Raw genomic sequence first — 20,731 nt, forward strand, 5'->3', positions numbered from 1 at the left:
AAAAGCGCAGCCCCCATTCAGCGTGTCCCGTCCCCCGGATCAAACCCCATTACTTCCGCGGCCGTTGCTTCATTATCTCCCGCGCCGAGCACGCCTCTGCCCGTGGCCCATTAGCTGGGCTGGGGGGCCGGGGGAGCATCGATTATGCGTTTAATGGGTTGTTAAAGGTTTAATTATCGCTAACGAAGCAGACGAGCAGCAGCAGCCGGGGGACGGGGACGAGGAGCTGGGTCCCCGCGGGGTCAGCACAGCCCGGACGGTGTCATCACGGCGTCTCCCACAAGACCCCCGGCCCTGGGCACAGCTCTGCCCCGTGTTCGGCCCCATCCCATGTGCAGAACCCCAAAGCACGTGCCACCATCCCCAACAGTGCCAACCACAGCCATCCCCAGCGCCGTCACGGGGCACCTCACCGCCGCCGCTCTCCCGTCCCCACTCCCACTGGGACCGTGCGGGCCCCACTGGGGCTGAGCCCCCCCCCCCCTTCCACCCGGCAATTACGGCAGCTTTGTGCCACCGGCACCGCTGGAGAGCAATTAGGGCCGGAGTGACGGCGGAGCAGATTCCCCCTGACAAGCAGGCGGGATGCGGGCCGGGCTCCGCTCACCCGTGCGTGGGGACGGCGGTGTTTCCGTGTGGATGTGGATTTCTGCAGCCCGGAGCGGAGCGTGGCATCCCCGCTCTGCCCACCTCCCCAACGCGGCTCAAAGAACAACAGCCCCCGGTTGTTCCCTACGAAACTAGAGCGTTCCTGTTGGTGCATTAAAAAAAAAGAAATTCTTGATGATGATGATGATGATGATGATAGTAAAAAAGGGGTGCGGGGACCCCCCCAGGTCCTGCGCGGCCGCACGGAGGCGGCTGCTGAGTGCCCCCGCGCCGCTGTCCGCGGTGCTGAGTCCGGGGGGGGCACGTCCCTGCTCTGGTCCTGCCGAGCACCCCGCCGTCCCCCCCCCGGGGTCGGGAGCAGGGGGCAGCGTTCATCAAATGGGCTGCCAGGTCTTGTCGATGGTCTGAATGTGCTCCTTGGCTTTCATGCGGAGCGAGGCGATGCTGGAGCTCCTCTGGTCGACGTCCTCCAGCGGGTACTTGTCCACAAAGGGGGTGCCGCACTGATAGGGCGCGGGGGCCATGGGCTGCATGCCCTGAGCCATGCCCGGGGGGGTGTTGAGGAAGGAGTGCCCGCCGTAGGGGGGCTGCAGGGCCTGGGGGGCCCCCATGAAGCCGGGGATGCTGTGCACCGGAGTGGCGCTGGAGATGGGAGACGTCAGCCACGGGTCGAGGGGGAGGGAGTTGCTCATGGGCCCCACGTTGGCCGTCATGGGCGGCCGGTTGAAGGACAGCATGGGGGTGTCGTGGATCTTCATGGAGCTGGCCTCCATCTTCTCCTGCCTCCTCCACTTGGCTCGCCGGTTCTGGAACCAGACCTGCCGGGGGACAGCAAGAGTGACCCGGGGGTGCGCGTCCACGGCTGGTGGTCCCTCACAGCACGCTCCTCAGGACCACCCCGTGTGTCATGCCCCTGTAGGGTGACCCTCGTGCCACATCCTAAGCAAGGTGCCCCATGAGCTTTGTCCAACATAGGGTGTCCCTTGTAGGGTGTCTCATGTCTTGTATACCCTGTAGGGTGACCCTAGTGCCATGCCCTACGCAAGGTGTCCTACACAAGATGCCCTATGAGCTTCGTCCCACATAGAGGGCCATTGTAGGGTGACCTTTGTGTAGTGTCCTACACAACATGCCCTATGGGCTTTGTCCCACACAGGGTGACCCTTGTAGGGTTTCCCATGTGCTGTATCCTCTGCAGGGTGACTCTTGTGTCATGTCCTATGGAAGATGTCCTACACAAGATGCCCCATGAGCTTTGTCCCATGTAGAGTGTCCCTTGTAGGGTGTCCCACGTGTCGTACCCCCTGTAGGGTGGTGACCCTTGTGCCATGTCCCATGTAGGGTGCCATGTCCTGTGTAAGACGCGTCCCGTGGAGGGTGCTCTGTGTGACACACACCGCACCAGATGTCCCACATCCCGTGCCCCAGGCATGGTGCCCGTGTGACGCGTCCTAAGTGGGGTGCCCCACACGCTGTGCCCCGTGCAGGGTGCCCCATGCGGGGCGCCCCGTTGTGCCGTATCCCACGCGGGGTGCCCCATGCAGGGTGCCCCACACGGGGTGCTCCAGGCAGCACATCCCCTGCGCTGTGTCCCCCGTGGGGCGTTCAGAGCAGGGTGCCCCACGCACTGTGTCCCCCATGGCTCCAGCAATCCCTGTTCTTTTGTCACTCCTGCTCTATTTGGCTTTCTCTCCCTTTGTTGTGCTTTCAGACCCGGTTGCTGGAGGGACTGTCACCGCCTGTGCTGGCAGCGGGGTCTGCTCCGGGCTGAGCCCCCACGCAGAGCAGGGCTTTGTGCCAAACAACCCCGTGCCCCGGCTCCAGGAAACCTAAAATCCTGAATCCATGAGAATCTCAGGGCTTCCCTGGCCCCGAGGAGCTAATGGCAGCGAGGAGCTACTGAGGGCTGTCACCCTTCCTATGGGACCAGGGCAGGATGCAGCCCCACACACCCACCCTGACCCTGCGCTCTGTGCAGTGTGGGAACGGAGGTGCGGAGCTGTCCCTACCTGCACGCGGACCTCCGGCAGGTTGACCTTCATGGCCAGCTCCTCGCGGCTGTACACGTCGGGGTAGTGGGACTTCTCGAAGGCGCGCTCCAGCTCGTGCAGCTGGTAGGTGGTGAAGGTGGTGCGGTTCCGACGGTGCTTCTTTTTGGGCTGCTCCTCCTCGGCGGCGGCCGGAGGGGTCCCCTCGCTGTCCCCCGGCTTCCGCAGCTCGCCCAGGTCCCCCTCGCACTTATTGAGGAACATCTCGGCTCCTGCGAGCGGATGGTGAGGTTAGGAGGGGTGTGGGGACACCAGCCCACCCCATGAATTCCATCTGGACGAGCAGATGGGCAGGAGATGGGCTGTCCTCACGGCACTTCCATGGGGCCACCAGCTCTGAAAACCACTCAGAGGCAAGCAGAGCTGGTCAGGTCCATCCCCCCTCCCCGTTCCCACACTCTGTCCCATGAAACTGCCCCACACTGCTGCAGGACCCCATTTCAACCCCCACAGCACAGCCAGAGCGCGTGGATTGAGTGCTGTGTGTGCAGGGCCCGGTGTGCAGCGTGCACCATGCAGTGTCTGCCACGGTGCAGGGCGTGTGCAGTGTGCACCGCGTGCGTGTGCAGTCGGTGTGCAGCAAGCACAGCATCCGTGTGCACAGCACGTGCAGTGCACCCGACATCCGCAGCGTGTGCACTGCCAGGGCACTGTGTATGTGCAGCTCTGCGCTTTGCAGTGTGCTGGTGCATGCAGCAAACACACGGGGTCCTCATGCTCTGGGTGACACCTCCCGGCCCCATTGTCCCGTGGGGTGCAGGGGGGTGTGGTGCCCCGTTGTCACCGTGCTGGGGTTGGGGACACGGGGAGGGCCCGGGACCCCCCGCTGCCATCCCGCTCGCGCTCACCCGCTTCTCATTTGCGCAGCTCGGCACCTGCAAGGAGAGGGGAGAGGGGTGAGCGGTGCTGGGCCCCACAGGGTGAGGGGAATGGGGACACGTGGGGATGGGGAAGGTCGGGGCGGAGGGGTGAGGGTCAGGGCTGCGTACAGAACAGCCAAACCCATCCAGAAGGAAAGGAGGCCCCAAGAAAACAGGAAGACGAGAGAAACCACCCTGTGGGATGGGTGCGTGGTGCTCCGCTGCCGCCCGCCTCGTCCCCAGAGGCGTCACACCACATCCCCATGGCACCCACAGCACGCCCCCCATGGCACCCACAGCACGCCCCCCATGTCGCTCAGCAGGCAGCCCCTCGGCTGCTGGTGCCATCAGTGTCCCCTCACCCCGTGTGCTGCAGGCGGGCTCTGCGCTCCGTGTCCCCCTCCGGGGACCTGAGGGCACGCGGGACGTGCAGTGGGGCGGTCTGGGGACACCCCCCACGCTCTGCCACGTCCCCACAGCACAGCGCAGCCCCGCGCCCACCCCGCTCTGCTCTGAGCCTCCTCCCGCAGCACTTTCTCCCGAATTCCCGCAGGACGGCGTTACCTGCTGGGCCCGATGCGGCTTTTCCAGGAGTATTTAACTTTGCCGGTCCCTCCTGGGATCCAAACAAGCGGCTCAACCTCACCAATCTTGCAGCTTGGCAGCCAAAGTTGCCTCTAGTCTTCTTATTTGTCACAGAACCACGGCGCTAAGGCTCGGGAGAATCTTTATTTAGTGTTGCAGATGTCACCAAGGCCCCGCAGATTGGAAATGAGTCCAAAGGATTAAGACGAGGTTATTAATTGGAGGCCTTCCCCTTTAAGAATGATTGACAGTTACTTTCTGGACAAGTAATTGCTCTAAATGTCCCCCCAGCGCCGGGCGGGCCGGGGGGGCTGCGGGTGCACAAAGCCCCGCGCTGCCTTCCCCGCTCGGATTGTCTCCCCACAAAGGCGTCCTGCTGGAGTTTTCCTTGTAATCCCCTCATTATGGGAGAGGAAAAAGAATTAGAAACACGGGGCGAGGAGAAGAAAGGCGGGGGGGGGGGGAGGGAGAGAAACAATTTCCTTTGGCTTTGCCAGCGCCACGCAGCCGGGGATGGGGCTGCACTGGAGATGCCGTGGGGATGCGTCCCCCAGTGGAGGTGATGGGGTGGCCCTGTGGCAGCGTGTGGGGCCCCTTGGGATGCTGAGTGTGTGAGGACACGTGTGACGTCTGTGGGTGTCACAGCAGGCAGTGGGACCAGCTTGGGGACCGTGGATGGGATCAGCTGCGGGTGTTACGCCACGCGTGGCGGGGTGGGTATGGGGTCAAGCAATGGGACTGTCTTTGGATGTCACATCAAGCATGGGAACCAGCAATGGGGTCAGCTGTGGATGTCACACCAGCCATAGGGACCGGCCATGAGTCCCTCTGTGGACGTCACATGAGCATGGGGTCCAGCTATAGGACCAGCTTGGGATGTCACATCAGGCATGGATGTCACAGCAGGCGTGGAAACAAGTGATGGAACCAGCTGTGGAATTCACACCAGGCGTGGGGAGTGGGCATGGGGTGCAGCAATGCGACCGCCTGCAGATGTCACAGCAGCGATGGGGTCAGCAGCAGGGACTGCCCGTGGGTGTCACACCAGGTGTGGGGAGCGGGCATAGGGAGCAGTCCCACGCACTGGGACCTGCCTGGAATCCATCTGCGGGCTCAGCTGTGGATGTCACACCAGGCATGGGACCAGCTATGGGCACCAGCTATGGGACCATCTGTGCATGTCACATCAGCCGTGGGGACCACATAGTGAGGAACAGGTGTGGGGACTGAGCACAGCGACAAGGGGTGGGCATGGGACAGAGCACAGGGACACACTATGGGGCTGTCTGCAGGGTCTGGCCATGGGCTGTGGGATGTGGATCCGTGGTGCAGGCAGCCCCATGCCTGCAGGGGATCACGCTGCTGGGGACCCCAACCTCGTGGGGGCCAGGAGTACTGGGATGGGGTCTCTTCCCCTTCACCTCCAGGTGTCTGCGCTGCCAAACTGCTGCCAGGTTTCCCCTTTTTGCCCTCCGCTGCCTTTTACTTTCACCAAAAACCCTCTTCCTGCCACCTGCCACAGCTCTTGCCCACCGTCTCGGCTTCCCCCCACCCCCTTCCTTCCTCTCCTCGGTGTGGTTCCTCTTTCAGATGCTGCACGGGTTTTGGGTCACCCCCGGGCTCTGTACCGCCCCATGGAAGTGCCACAAGCACTGGACGCAGACCCCAAAGCCGCTGTGTGTCACTGCTGGAGGGGCTGCACCGCTGCCCCCCATCCCCCTGCACTGCTGTGGGGTGGTGGGGACATCCCCACGTTGGGGACCACGCACGGGGACACGGACACCAGTGAGCACCCTGTGCCAACACCACCAACGGCAGCAAGAGGACATCCCAGCAGCACCACGGGGACACGGCGCACAGAGCTGTCCCCGGAGGACCCCCCCTCACATCCAGAGCCTCTTGCAGACACCCAGGAGCTCCGGAGGGACCCAAAGCTCTCGGATCCCCCCAGAACCACTGTGTCCCCACTGGGACCACCCGTGGGCGGTTTTCGGCGCGGGCGCAGCCGCCCCAGCTGCCCGGATTTGGATTTACCCACCAGGGCCGTGTGCGCGGAGCCGGCCCCGCTAAACCGCCTTAAGGTGTTGGCTCACACGGGCGGGGGAGGCCAGCAGGCTGATTTGACAAATGATTATAATTGCCTTTTAGGAGCAGATAGCAAATTGATTTGCTTCCTCGTCCAAGGCCCGTAATCGCTTCATCACTTTAAAATATTAATGCTATACTTCTTTGCTAGTTTCCCAATTACCCTAATTGAAGGCAAATTGGTTAAGAAGGTGCAATGCAGAGTATCAGGGGGTTTAGTTCACTCAAATGACAGTTTTAAACCTCCCTAATCCTATTAGCGGGCAAAGCTGCTAACGCTTAGAGACGCTGCGTCAGCTTACCGGGGCGGTGGGGCCGGGGCGGGGGTCGGGGCTGGGGGCCGCTGGCCGCACGTGACCAGCTCTGCCGGGGATTTGTCACTTTTTTAGTTCATTAAGAGGCCCGGGGCGGGCGGGCGGGCGGCAGGGGTGACCCCAAAAGGGTGCGGAGGCACAGGTGGCAGCGTGGGGGCAGCGGGGGGGGCAGGGTGATTAGCTGGGGAGACCTGGCCAAGGGTCCTGCCCCGGATCCCAGCTGGTGCTGGGAGACCCCAGGGAGCACCGGGAGCTGGGGACCTCAGTGCTCGGCCCCAGGGGATGGCAGGGATGTGGGGTGGGACTGAGCTGCCCCACAGAGGGCTCGGGGGGGGTACGGCCATTTGGACTGCGTCCGACTGGGAGACGTTCTGCACCGTGGGGATGGTGGGGACACCATTCTGTGTCTGGGGGCTCCAAAAGGCACCACCTTGTCAGTGACACAGGGGGATCAGGGACCCCCACCCCACAACCCCATTGCTGCTGGAGCCGCCGAGAGATGCAGCACAACTCCCACCGCACCAGCGCAGCATTCGGCCCCGCTGCCGTGGGCACACGCCCCGCAGGCCCCACACACTCTGCAGTGCCCGTGGGCCCTGCAGGCCCCATAGGCCCCACATGACCCACAGGCACTGTAAGCCCCGCAGGTCTCACACGCTCTGCAGACCCTGCAGGCCCCACAGAAGCCACGGGCCCCATGGAGCCCACTGGCCCCACAGGCCTTTCTGGAGCAGATGGTCCCAATGTGGGGAGCCTGGGTGGGGGGGCCGAGCACATCCCTCCTTGCACATGAACGCAGTGTGAGTCCCGGGCGGCCCCATGGGGCGGTGGCATTGGGGGCAGTGCTGGTGGTCCATTTTACACGGGTTCAGTGAGCTTAGTCCTTGGGGACAGGCGACTCAGGCAGATTAGACCTCCCTAAAATAGGCAGGTATTAGTGATCTCAGCAGCCTGCAGCCTTCCGGCGAGCGCCCGCGCGGCGGCGTTTAAGCCCACGGTGCTGCCAAGGGGGGGGGAGCAGGGGAGACCCCTGGGGGTGCGGCTGTGGGTTAGGAGTATGGGGCACGGGGCTGTGTGTGGGGTGGGAACAGCGCTGAGGTGTTGGGGATGGTGTGGGATGGGGATGGTGTGGGACGGTGGCATCGTGCAGCAGCACCAACAGCAGGCTGAGCCCACAGAATGCTGCTTTTATTGACCCAAACCCCCCAGGGGTGGGATGGGGACCACTGCATGCCCCAGGCCAGGAGTGGCACCAGGGGTCGAGTGAAACTGACCCCTCCATCTCTGCCCAGAGCCCCCAGAAGTGCCAGGGAATGGACTGGGGGGGCCCAACCCACCCCCAGCATGGACGTTCTGCACCCACATCCCACCCAGGGGCCCAATCCCGCCGGTGCCGCACTACATCAGGGAGCACTTCTCCTTCACTTCGTCCACAGTGCCCATCGCACGGCCCCGCAGCGCCGGCAGATCCACGTCACGCAGCTTGGCCAGGAAGGTGAAGGCGCCCTGCTCTTCCTCCTCCTCCTCCTCCTCGCCTCGCACCATGGCGGCCAGCTCCTGCGGCAGCTCCACCGCACCGCCCGCCACGTGCAGCTGGGCATCGTCCCGCTCGTCCTGTGCGGGTGGGAGGTGGCACTGGGGCTGCGGATGGACCCCCACCACCAGGGGAGGGAGCGGGAGGAGCGGGCTCCCTGGGGACAGCCGGGGATGGGGCTGCCTGGGGGCCCAGCCGCTGCCCAGCCCCACACCGGGACTGCTGGAGCTGCTCAGCCCCACACCGGGACTGCTGGACAGACGCGTGCGCGGGCGGATGGGATGGATGGAGACGGCAGCCGTCTGCTGCCCTCTTCAGGAATCGCCTCCCATCCTATGGGACCTGGGAGGGGAAGGATGGCCGCCGCCCAGCTCGGGGGGATTGGGGCTGGGGGGCTCGGGATGCCCCCGTGTGTCCGTACCTGGGCCAGGTGGTACTTGTCCCGCAGGTGCATGCGCACAGTTGCCCGTTCTGCTTTCTTGTGTGCGAAGGCTTTGTCCCGCTCGATCCTGTGTGATGGGTGATACGTTGTCACCTCTGCCCCAGTGGAGTCCCCACATCACCCCCCAGCCTGGCGTGGCTGTGCCCGTCTGAGGATCCAAAGGTGCAGTGATCCACGTGAGGTTGCAATTGGGGGTCTCAAGACGGGGGCTGCATCCTGCCCCGCATCTGGCAGTGACAGCTGTGGTGGGAGGAGGACTTGCTCATCCATGGTCTCTTACTTCCCTGACGCCGTCCCCAAATCACCCAGATTTGGGGTGGTGGGTGGCAGCTGAGTGCAGCCCAGTGCTGTCCCCATTGCCCCTTGCCTCTGTGGGCCCTGCGGTGAGGGTGGCACTGGGCACCTCCCTCTCCCTTGTCACCTGTGGAGTGCTGAGTCCCTGTGCCAGCACCCATGGGGACCTCCTGCATCACTGGGACATCCCACCCACACCACGGGGTCATCCCTCACCATGGGGACGCCCCACACTACGGGACCTCCTGCACCTTGGTGACATTCCATCCCACGGGGATGTGTTGCACTGTGGGGACATCCTACACCATGGGGAGCTCCTGCACCTTATGGACCTACTCTGCTCCCACCCTCTGCCTCCCTGTCCCTGTCCCATCCATGCAGGGGACGAGTGAGACCCCAGTCCCACTGCATGGGGGCCCTGCAGCCCCACCCAAGCCTTACTTCTCCTCCAGCAGCTGCCGCTGGTACTCCTCAAACTCCTCGCGGGACATGCCGTGGGGCAGGGCGGCCGCCTTGCCGTCCTTGGGGGCTGCTTTGGGCTCCTCCTCACCCCCCCGCAGGTTCCTCAGGGCGGCCGTGAAGAAGGCAGCCATGGGTGGGTGGATGTGATGCCCGCGCCGTGCCCAGCACCAGGTCCAGTGCCTGCAAGGTCAGCGGGACCCGGGATCAGGGCTGGATTATGGCATTAGGAGGGGAAGGCACTGCCATGGGGTGGGAAGACCTTCTCGTGCAGCACCCAAGGGTGCTGCGGACCTGGACCCACTGGAGATAACCCATCATGTGGGTTGAATGGAGGGGCACTGTGGGCACCCAAAGCCGCCTGCTGTGGTGGGTGAGAGGTGCAGAAAGAGGGTGTGGGGGAGACACAAGAGAAAGAGCTGAGAAATTCAACGGAGGGCCCAAGGACTGGGAGGGAGACCAGGAATGTGGCGGGTGGGCGCACACACACACTCTGTGCTCCCGTTAATCCCTGCTCCGCCGAGATATTGAGATTGCTTGCGAGGCAGTGCCTGGGGGCTGCCCCTGCCCTGCTCCCATAATCTATATGCGAGCCATTCCCATACAGGCTCTGATTAAAAGAATAATCCCTGGCTGCACGCACAGCCTCGAGCAGAGTGGGGCTGGGCTGTGCGTGGGGGGCTGCGGGGGCCAGAGCTCCTGCCCCCCTCCCTGTGCTCATCCCAAAGAAGGGATAGCCCTAATTTGAGCCCAGAGACTCTAAAGACGCTGCCCAACTCATTTCTGTGGTTTAATCAGAAGGCCCAAACCCATGTGGCTGAGCTGAATGCTGTTGGTGTCTCCGTGCAGGGCTGGCGTGGGGCTGTGTCAGCAATGGTGTATTGTATTCTGTAGCAATCCCATGCTGTCCCCATCACTGGGAGAGGGGGCTCGCCGTGTCCCCAGGCATGGCTGGTCAAAGGGCCCCACAGGGATGGAGGGATCCGTCCGTCCACTGCATCCTCTTGGGAGACGGAGGGAGGAGAGGACATCGCGTCCTCAGCGTGCATGCAGGGGAGGGGGGCACCCTGTGGAGCCACTGCCCCATGGTCACCGTGGGGGAGCAGCCCCAGGCTGCCTCATTCCACCCTGCTCCCAAACCTGGGGGCTCCTCCCGTGGCTCCTGGGGGCTCCACGGGTGTGGAACATGGGTTAAACGTCCTTCAGGTGCTTCAGCTCTTTCTGCAGCTTCTCTGTGAGCTTCTTGAAGGACGGCCGCTTGCCCGGCTCCATCTCCCAGCAGCTCTTCATCAGTGTGTACACGGTGGGTGGGCAGCCCTCGGGGGGCTCCATGCGGTATCCCTGCTCCAGCTGCTCCGTCACCTCCTTCAGGCTCTGCAGGCGGAGCAGGGTGCTGGGATCCCCCCACCGGGGGCAGCGGGGATGTCCCCATCCCACACGCCCCATTGGGATGTGTACCCCCTGCACTCACCAGCTTGGGGTAGGGAGCTCGGCCGAAGGAGAACACCTCCCACAGGAGGATCCCGTAGCTCCACACATCCGATTTGGAGGAGAATTTCTGCCGTGGCATGGGGCAGGGGCTGCAGCAGGGTGGGGACCCAGCACTCTCCAGCTGCACCCTCACCTCCCCATGGCGGGGGGACCCCAGCCCCCCGCATCCCACGGGAGATGCCCTCACCCTTGGGATAAGGACAAAGCCCAGATTTCAGAAGATGGGGAGTCAGCACGGAGCAGAGATGGGTCGGTGGGATGGGGTGGGGGTAGCTGCTCTGGGGGCCCTTCACTCCATCACTCACATTGTGCTTCAGGGCCTCGGGAGCCGTCCACTTTATGGGCAGCAGCGTGGTGTCCGCGCCGTGGGGGTTGACCCTGGCCAGGCCAAAATCGCTCACTTTGGCCACGTTCTCCTCAGAGATGAGGATGTTGCGGGCAGCCAGGTCCCTGTGCACCAGCTTCTTGGACTCCAGGTAGTCCATGCCCTGGGCCACATCCCTGTGGTGGTGGGGCAGCGTCACCGTGTGTCCCCCTGCCCTGCTGTCACAGTGTCCCCCTGTCCAGGTGTCAGTGTCCCTTGTCCAATCTGGGTGTCACCCTGTCCCCCCGTCCCAATGTCACCGTGTCCCTCAGGGCGGTCCCCAGTGATGATGATGACGATGGGAGGACTCACAGAGAGAAGTGCAGGAGCTGTGGCAGTGGGACGAGCGCGCGGCCCCGCGTGCGCAGGAAGTTGACCAGGTTGCCCTGAGGGATGAGCTGCGTAAGGACCATGGGGATGGAGCTCCCGGAATCCATCCAACCCGGCCCCAAACTGTGGGTTTTTTCTGAATATGGAGCCGTGATCGGTCCCACCGGCTGAGGCCCGGCCGCCCTCACCTTGCTCATGAACTCCATGACGATGTAGAGGCCGTTGTGCAGGATGACACCGAGCAGACGCACCAGGTTCTTGTGCCGGACCTTCCTGAAGTGAGGGGTCCGCAGTCAGGGGGTCCCCCTCCCCTCAGTGCCGCGGGACGGGGTCTGGCTGTCACCCCCGCACCCCCACTCACGTCATGGCGGCGGTCTCGGAGAGGAAGGCCTGGGCGGTCACGTCGCACTTGACATTCTTCACAGCCACCTTCTGCCCCATGTACTCACCCTGCAGGATGTCTGGGGGGGACATGGAGTGTCGGGCACAGGGCCGCCCCACAGAGTCCCAGGACAGTGGGGACAGTGCCTGTGAGAGGCATCCAGCGATGCCCTTTGTGGTCCTCTGGCTGAAGACCTCCAGTCCCACCTTCTCACCTCCGAACTCGCCTTGCCCGATGCGCTCTCCCAGCGTGAGGTGCTGCAGGTTCAGCAGCCAGCCAGCTGCACAGCCACAGGGATGGGTCAGAAAGCCACCACAGCCACCTCCTCCCCCAGAACTGGTCCTCACCCCCTCCCACCTTTGGCCAATTCCTCCTCGGCTGATTTCATCCCGTTCTTGGCTTTGGGCTTCACCAGCTTAGTGCAGAGGGCTCCTTGCTGCTCCGTGTAGTGCTGCAGGACAGGGCAGGGGGTGAGGAGCCAGGGAATGGCCATGGGGTGCTCTGTGGGACCCCAATGCCAAAGCCTCCCCTCCAGGTGCCCGCAGCCTGTCCCACTCAGTAGGAAATCCCAAACCAACGTCTCCCCATGGGGCACAGCCAGGGCACACTGCCACGGAGCAGCCTGTCCTTGGGGGTGACATGGAGGGGGCGGTTTGCAGAGACGCAGCAGCGATGGAGCTGCAGCGGTGTGGCTGAAAGGGGAAAGGGGCCGTCTGAAAGCAGAAGTTGTGTCTAAACATGGAAACTGTCGGGAAGCATGAACACCCAGAGCGGCTGTGGGTCAGGGAAGAGACAGAACTGGAGGAAGAGCTTTCTGTAAGCAGGAGAGACAGAGATATATTCAGCAGCAGCCAGGGCAGAGCAGCAGCATCCATTGCACCCAAAACTGAGTGGAGTCTGGAGAACGTTGTGCTGTGGAGAATGGCAGGGGGTGACAAAACCCACCAACAGCTTCAGCAAAGCCCCTGGGAACAATGGGATGCTGTTGCTGTGATGTCACACGGATGGCAGCACTGACATACGGGGCCAGGATCACCCCGTAGCTTCTCCATCACCGTGTGCCAGACCAGAGTGACCGCAGTGTCCTGAACGCTGGGGCTCTCACCTCGATCATGTCGATGAGGTTGCAGAAGTACTGCTCGCTGTCGATGCTCAGCGTGTTGTCCCTGTGCAGCACACGGTAGTGGATCACCTCCTTGCCGAAGCTCACGCAGAGTACGTAGTCACCAGGGTGCCGGACTGACTCACGCACCAGGAACAGCCCGTCCTCGGGGGGCTGCAGCTCCTCCACTGCCTCCACCCCTGAAATCTTCCCATGGAACCATCTGGAAACGGGGGCATGGGGATAGGGGTGTGGGGTGAGAATATGTGGAGATGAGGAGTGTGGGTTGAGGGGTGAGGGGATGTGGGGTTGGGGATCTCCCCCAGCACCAGCAGCAAGGCACTAGGAGCAGAGACCCCACAGAGGCCATGCAGACCCCACTGCAGCCTTCTCCCCACTGGGTGGGAAGGAGTGTGTGAGACCCCCCTGCAGCCGCCAGGACCCCACAGTACTCACGGCATGAGGCTGAGCTTGGGGTCAGCACGGATGGCCCCACGCTCCCGCAGAGCTCCGGCCGCCAGCAGCCCCTCCTGCCCACTCTCATTGTGCCGTGCACGGTACCAGCTCCTGCCCTGCAGACGGGATGGTCTCAGAAAGGGGACACTGCACCAGGAAGGTCACAGCTCCAGTGGCACTGCCAACCCCACGGCCCCCAGGGTCACCTCCACAGCCTCGATGATGGTGACCACGTCTCCCTTGCGGAAGCCCAGCTCGTCAGCCTTGGGCTTGGTGTGGTCGTGCTTGGTGACACACTGTGTCCCCACAGGCCAATGTTTCTGCAGGAAGAAGGCAGCGTCACCAGGATGCTGAGGGCAGGGATGCTCAGACCTGAGGTCAGTCCCGGTTGGAAGGACCGCGTGGGATGGGACTCCCAGCTGCCACATCCCTGTGCCAGTGCACCGCAGGAGGGGACAGAGAGCCCCACTCACCCCAAACATGGTCGGCTGTCAGCGCATCAGGGACTGCAGTCTGCTCCTGCAGAGAAGAAACTGAATGGGGCCATGGAGAAATGGGGCAGAGCCGGAGCCTTGGCCTCATCCCCACCCTCCCACCCGAGCACAGCAATGCCCCACTGACATGTGAGGCCATCACAACACCATGTGGTTTTCGGCAGGAACTCGCTTTCTCATCTCCTGTCTGCAGCTGGAGATGTGGGGCTGGGAGCAGAGCAGGGGACGGGCTGCGGTGTCAGTGGTGAGGGGCTGACTGCCCCCATGGGGTCACTGCTGGGCACCTCAGGTTGTCACATCCACAAGGCTCCCGCACCCCTCTGCTGTCCCACATGGGCCCCTGGTGCCCATTGACACACTGTGCCCGATCCATGGGGCAGTGACCCACAGCACCTGCACCCCACGAGAACAGCCGGTCCCAGATGGAGCCAGAGCACCGATGACACTCTGCTCTGTTCCTCTTTCTGCAGGTGAGTCACTGTCACTCCTCTGCGTCACCGCGGTTGTGTCCCATGACAGCAAGAGTATGAGGACCCACTGCTGCAGACCCATCCCGGGCATGGGACAGCACTCAGACATGGTGAATCACGATCCTATGGGGCCACTCCGACCTTGTCCTAAAGGTTGTTCCTGAGGATGCTCAGCCCATGGAGCTCCCATTGTTCTTGGGGACACAGCCCATGGAGGTCCCACCACTGTGCCATGACGGTGGGCAGAGAACAAAGGGTCAATTGCCACAAAGGGTCGATGGGGACAAATGGGGAACGTTTGTCACAAACAGGCGACACCAGGCTGCTCTTCCCACTGAGCACAGTGCATCCATCTCACCCCACACCCATCCCAGCCCTCCCACTTACCCCCAGCCGTGTCCATATGGGGCTGTGACGCTATGGGGTCACTCCATGGGACTCCAACCACCGATCTCCTGAAGAACCGACTCCTCCCGCATGGAGCAGCGCTGCGTTATTTCCAAAGGGCACAGACAGAAACACGGTGTTATTTCCTGATTTCTCTTCTGGTTATGGAGATGTGATGCCCCAGAGGTCCTAGCGCCCGCCTGCTGTCAATCATTAATCAGAGCTGGGGCGTGAGTCAATGGCACCGAAAGCGACTTTAGCCCTTCCACAGCACAGGGATACACCCGTCCAGGAACCATCGCAGGAGCGCTGTTATCGCTGCCCCCAGCCACGCTGGGGAGGAAGCGGTTCCTCCGCGGTCCATCGGTGTGAAAAGGGAAAGTGGAGACCACAGCTCCACAGTTCAGCACTTCGAATGTTCATAGTAAAAGGGTGGGAGGAAGAAAGGAAGAAGGAAAGAATAGAAAGAAGGAAAGGATAGAAGGGTGGAAGGAAGGATGGGGGAAGGGAGGGAGGGAGGGAGGGAGGGAGAAAGAAGAAGGAGGGAGGGAGGGAGGGAAGGAGGGAGGGAAGGAAGGGAAGGGAGGGAGGAAGGGAGGGAGGGAGGGAGGGAGGAAAGGAAGGAAAAGGAAAAGGAAGGAAAAGGAAGGAAAAAAAGGAGGAAGGAAAAGGAAGGGAGGGAGGGAGGGAGAGAAAGGAAGGGAGGGAGGGAGGAAGAAGAAGGAGGGAGGGAGGGAGGGAAGGAGGGAGGGAAGGAAGGGAAGGAAGGGAGTGAGGGAGGAAGGAAGGAAAAGGAAGGAAAAAAAGGAGGAAGGAAAAGGAAGGAAAAGGAAGGAAAAGGAAGGGAGGAAGGGAGGAAGGGAGGAAGGGAGGAAGGGAGGAAGGGAGGAAGGGAGGAAGGGAGGAAGGGAGGAAGGGAGGAAGGGAGGAAGGGAGGAAGGGAGGAAGGGAGGAAGGGAGGAAGGGAGGAAGGGAGGAAGGGAGGAAGGGAGGAAGGGAGGAAGGGAGGAAGGGAGGAAGGGAGGAAGGGAGGAAGGGAGGAAGGAAGGAAGGAAGGAAGGAAGGAAGGAAGGAAGGAAGGAAGGAAGGAAGGAAGGAAGGAAGGAAGGAAGGAAGGAAGGAAGGAAGGAAGGAAGGAAGGAAGGAAGGAAGGAAGGAAGGAAGGAAGGAAGGAAGGAAGGAAGGAAGGAAGGAAGGAAGGAAGGAAGGAAGGAAGGAAGGAAGGAAGGAAGGAAGGAAGGAAGGAAGGAAGGAAGGAAGGAAGGAAGGAAGGAAGGAAGGAAGGAAGGAAGGAAGGAAGGAAGGAAGGAAGGAAGGAAGGAAGGAAGGAAGGAAGGAAGGAAGGAAGGAAGGAAGGAAGGAAGGAAGGAAGGAAGGAAGGAAGGAAGGAAGGAAGGAAGGAAGAGGGAGGGGGAGGGGGAAGGGGAGGGGGAGGGAAAGAGGGAAAGGGGAAGGGAAAGAAGGGAAAGAAGGGAAAGAAGGGAAAGAAGGGAAAGAAGGGAAAGAAGAAGGGAAAGAAGGGAAAGAAGGGAAAGAAGGGGTTGGGTTTGGGTTGGGACTGGGATTGGAGTTGTTTTGAGTTTGGGGTTAGAGCTGGTTTGAGGAAGGGTTGGGGCTGGAATTGGGATTGGTGGCGGATTGATGTTGGGGTTGGGTTGAGGTGAAGGTTGGGTTGGGGTTGGGTTTGGGGTTTGGACTGGGGTTTGGATTGGGATTGGAGTAAGGGTTGGCTTGGGGTGAGGATTGGATGGGGTTAGGGTTGGGTTGGGTTGGGATTGGGGTTGGAGTTGGGGTTGGGCTGCTGTTGGTGTAGAGATGCAATGGCACAGCATGGCCAGGCAAATTCTAAGACATTTCAATGCAAAAGAAGTAATTCTGCGTAATCCTCACTATGTACCAAACAGGAATGAAGCAGACAGAGCTGCACCCTGCGCCGTTACATGTCAGATGTTAAATCCTGTGCCTTTCTACATACAGAATACAAGTTGGGAAAGGACGAAGTGGCTGATGGGGACACGCATTGGGGTTGGGGCTAGAGAGGTACTGAAAGGGGACAGTTCAGAAGATGTGCAGTGCTCTGAGAAGGCTGCACGTGCCTGTGGGCCTGAAATGCATCTGATGAATTCAAGTATCACTCCTTCCTTGTGAGTCAGAGGGTGAAAACAGAGCTCTCCTTCCTGGCCCTAACCCAAACCCCAACCCCAACACAACCACAACACCATCCCAACCCCCATGCCAACACTAACCCTAACCACAACCCCAGCCTCAAAATCATCCCCAACTCCAACCTCAACCACAGCCTCAACCCAACCCCTTTCCGGAGTCCAACCCAAACCCCATTGTCAACCCCATCCCCAACGCAACTCTGACCCCACCCCAACCCTAACTCTAACCCCAACCCCAACCTCAACTCCATTCCCAACCCAAACCCAGCATCAACCTCGTCCCCAACCCCAACTCCAAGCCCAAAACCCAACCCCAACCCTCACTCCAACCTTAGCTCTAACACCAGCCCCAATCTCAAACCCATTTCCAACCCGAACTCCATCAACCCTGATCCAAACCCCAGCCCATTTCCAGCTGCAACCTCATCCCCAACACTAACTCTAACTCCAAACCCAACCTCAAATCCATTTCTAACACAACCCCATCCCCATCCCCATCCCCAACACAACCCATCCCAACCCCATCCCCAATCCTAACCCAACCCTAACCCAACCCAACCCAACCCATCCCAACCCCATCCCCAATCCAACCCAACCCATCCCAACCCATCCCCAATCCTAACCCAACCCTAACCCAACCCAACCCAACCCATCCCAACCCCATCCCCAATCCTAACCCTACCCTAACCCAATCAAACCCAACCCCATCCACATCCCCAATCCAGCCCAACCCATCCCAACCCCATCCCCAATTCTAACCCAACCCTAACCCAACCCAACCCAACCCCATCCCAACCCCATCCCCAATCCTAACCCAACCCTAACTCAATCAAACCCAACCCCATCCCCATCCCCAACCCAACCCATCCCAACCCCATCCCCACCCCCAACCCAGCCCTAACCCAACCCAACCCCAATGCCATCCTCAACCCAACCCAACCTCAACTCTAACCCATCTCCAAACCCTACCCAACACTCACCCCAATACTAACTCTAACCCCAACCCAACTCCACCCCCGACTCCAACACACATCCCAATCCCAACCTCAACTGGGAATTGGGGGAATTGGAGGGAATGGGGGAATGGAAAGAACTGGGAAATTAGGTAGAACTGGGGGAAATAGGTGGGAATTATGGGCAACTGGGGGATTGAGGGAATTGGAATTGGGGGAAATTAGTGGGAATTGGGGGTAATTCTTGGTAATTATGGAGGTAATTGGGGGTAATTGGGTAGAACAAGGAGTAATTAATGGGAATTGATGGTAATTAATGGGATTTTGCAAGGTAATTAGTGTGAATAGGGGGTAATTGGGTGTAATTGTTGGGAATTGGGGATCAGTTAGTGGGATTTTGTGGGAATTGGGGATAATTAGCAGGAATCAGGTGATTAGAACGAATTAGGGGTAAGTAGTTGGAATTGGGTAATTAGTAGTAATTGAGGGTATTTAAGGATAGCTACGGGGAATTAGTGGGAATTGAGGGTGTAATTAGTGGGAATCAGTGATAATTGGAGATAATTGGTGAGAATTAGTGGGAATAGTGGTGGTAATTAGTGAGGAGTATGGGTAATTTGGGGATAATTAGTAAGAACTGAGAGATAATTAGTGGGAATTAGTACTAATTAGGGGGGTAAAACTGGGAGAATTAGTGGGATTTAGTGGGAATTGGGGGAAATTAGTTGGGATCAGTGACAACTGGGAGTGATTGGGGTAATTAGAAGCAGTTAATTGGTAACTAGGGAGTAACTAATGGTAATTAATGGATAATTAGTAATAATTGTGGGTAAGTGTGGTGTAATTATAGGGTAATTGGAGTAACATGGTGGGAATTAATGGGTACTAATAGTAATTGTGGGTAATTGGCCGGGGAAGTATTGGGGAATTAGTGGAAGTTTGGGTAACTATTGATAATTAGGGACGATTATGGGCAGTAATTAAGTGGTAATTAGTGTCATTCCGTGGTAAATAATAGCTAATCAGCGATAATTAATGGGCAATTGCTTGACGAGGTTGGGATGGAGGTGGGAATGGGGATTTGGGGATTTCAGGAATCTGAAATTCAGTGATTGTTGTGGAGTTGGGATTCCCCAAATGTGGGAATGTGAAATTTTGGGATTTGGGGATTCTCCAAATTCGGGATTTGGGGATTCTGAGACACTGCGCTGGGACTGGGGAGTGATGAGGTTCTGCCCCACACTTATGGATCTCCAACCCTATGTATGAATCCACCCCCTACTTATGGGTTCCAACTCCCACCTAAGGGTCCCAGCCTCCGTATATGGGTCCCACTCCACGCATAAGGATCTGCTCTACACTTACTTGTGGGTCCCAGCCCTACGCTTATAGGTCTCACCCCATACCTACATGTCCCACCCCACTAATTGATAATGTGAGTCATCCTCACAATGTCTATTGGGCCCCACCCCCACCCCACACCATGCCACCACCACTGCTCCTGTGCAGGCTCCTATAGGGCAGAGAGCAGCTGCATCTGTGGCGTGCAAAGGTGTGAGACAGACGTGGAGTGATTGTGGGGTCTGTGGAATGGTCATGGGGTCTATAAGGTGGTTATGGGGGCTATAGGATGGTCATAGGGGCTACAGGGTAGTTTTGAGGTGGCTATGGGGTCTATGGGGTAGTCATAGGGGCTATAGAGTGATGAGAAGGTCTGTGGGGCAGTTATGGGGTCTATTAGACCCGTGGACCCCAGCCCCACCCCCTGACCCCTTTCTGACCCCACCACCAGTCTGGACACGCCCCATGTGTAGCCCCGCCCCCTGTGGCCCCGCCCCTGTCCATTGCGCTGTGTGGGCGGGGCCTGTGGGCGGCTGAGGAAAGGGGCGGGGCCTGAGGAGCGGGGCGGACCTTTGTGGAGGGTGCCGTCAGGGGGCGGGGCCACACACACTTTCTCCGCCTCCTGGTCTGTGATTGGTGCACTGCACCTTAGGGGGTGGGGCCTCGAAGGCAGACATCGGACTGAGGGGCGGGGCTTAATGGGGGCTTAATGGGGCTAAAAAGGAGTGGAACATAAAAAGGTATGGGGGCTATGGGGCACATGGGTAGAGTTGGCAAGGAATCTGTGGGGCAGGGGATGATCTATGGCTTACTATGGGGCATGGTATATGAGAGTGTACATTATGAGTTATGGGGTGTCTACGACACAGGATGTGGGGCGAGCTGTGAGAACAGAGCATGCGGACTGTGGGGTGGGATAGGGGTGTTCAGTGGGGTAGGATATGGATTACGTATGGGGGGGTCTGACAGGAGATGGGGTAGGGTGTGGGGAGCTATAGGGGTATATAAAGGGCCTGTGGGGCAGGATATGTGGTGGGCTATGGCTAGGGATGTGGGGAACCTATAGGGCTCTATGGGGCAGATTTTGTGGTGGGTTATGGGGGTTATGTGGGGACAGCTGTAGGGCAAAGCACAGGTCATGTGTGACTATGGGGTGAACTAGAAGGAGGTATATAGGGTAGCCTATGGGGCTGTATGGGGGATGTACATACATGGTACAGGGGCTGTGGGGCAGAATATCTGTTGGGCTATGGGGTTGTGTATTGAACAGTCTATAGAGCAGGGTGTGGGTTGTCATATGGGGGGGGTCCATGGGGCTGCTGTGGGGCAGCATTTGGGTCTGGTGTGTGTGGCTGTGCTGTGAGGTTGTGTCTGTGGGGTGGCCCTCCCAGCTCTTCTGCTCATCACAGCCGTACGTTAACATGGTCTTCAGTTACGTTTCTCAGCTGAGAATGACGTGCCATTTACGAACGGAAAATGACGTCACGAAACGTAGAGATGTTCTGATATTACTTTCAGGGATCTGGGGCCCAAACTTGACAAGAGTCCAGGACGGGCAGTCCTGGA

At 60.0% G+C, this 20,731-nt stretch overlaps 3 protein-coding genes across 3 annotated transcripts; all 3 read right to left on the reverse strand.

The window, feature by feature from the left end:
* Positions 1 to 925: 925 nt before the first annotated feature.
* Positions 926 to 2,861, reverse strand: RAX2 (retina and anterior neural fold homeobox 2). Its single transcript, XM_065747362.1, has 2 exons — positions 2,619 to 2,861; positions 926 to 1,427 (listed from the first exon to the last, which is right to left on the reverse strand). Exons 1-2 carry the CDS (start codon positions 2,859 to 2,861, stop codon positions 984 to 986), a joined length of 687 nt encoding a protein of 228 aa, XP_065603434.1. The 3' UTR covers positions 926 to 983.
* A 5,038-nt stretch (positions 2,862 to 7,899) lies between these two features.
* On the reverse strand, positions 7,900 to 9,448 carry LOC136055556 (complexin-3-like). Its single transcript, XM_065747356.1, has 3 exons — positions 9,213 to 9,448; positions 8,457 to 8,544; positions 7,900 to 8,115 (listed from the first exon to the last, which is right to left on the reverse strand). Exons 1-3 carry the CDS (start codon positions 9,362 to 9,364, stop codon positions 7,900 to 7,902), a joined length of 456 nt encoding a protein of 151 aa, XP_065603428.1. The 5' UTR covers positions 9,365 to 9,448.
* An 881-nt stretch (positions 9,449 to 10,329) lies between these two features.
* MATK (megakaryocyte-associated tyrosine kinase) lies at positions 10,330 to 14,849 on the reverse strand. Its single transcript, XM_065747390.1, has 13 exons — positions 14,707 to 14,849; positions 13,829 to 13,874; positions 13,562 to 13,675; positions 13,356 to 13,471; positions 12,903 to 13,122; positions 12,155 to 12,248; positions 12,012 to 12,077; positions 11,777 to 11,876; positions 11,604 to 11,688; positions 11,398 to 11,471; positions 11,027 to 11,222; positions 10,702 to 10,788; positions 10,330 to 10,604 (listed from the first exon to the last, which is right to left on the reverse strand). Exons 2-13 carry the CDS (start codon positions 13,835 to 13,837, stop codon positions 10,422 to 10,424), a joined length of 1,344 nt encoding a protein of 447 aa, XP_065603462.1. The 5' UTR covers positions 13,838 to 13,874; positions 14,707 to 14,849; the 3' UTR covers positions 10,330 to 10,421.
* Between the last annotated feature and the right edge of the window lie 5,882 nt (positions 14,850 to 20,731).

The sequence above is a fragment of the Cyrtonyx montezumae genome, unplaced genomic scaffold, assembly GCF_038088225.1.
Source record: "Cyrtonyx montezumae isolate F1298 unplaced genomic scaffold, pur_monq_1.0 scaffold_44, whole genome shotgun sequence".
NCBI lineage: Eukaryota > Metazoa > Chordata > Aves > Galliformes > Odontophoridae > Cyrtonyx > Cyrtonyx montezumae.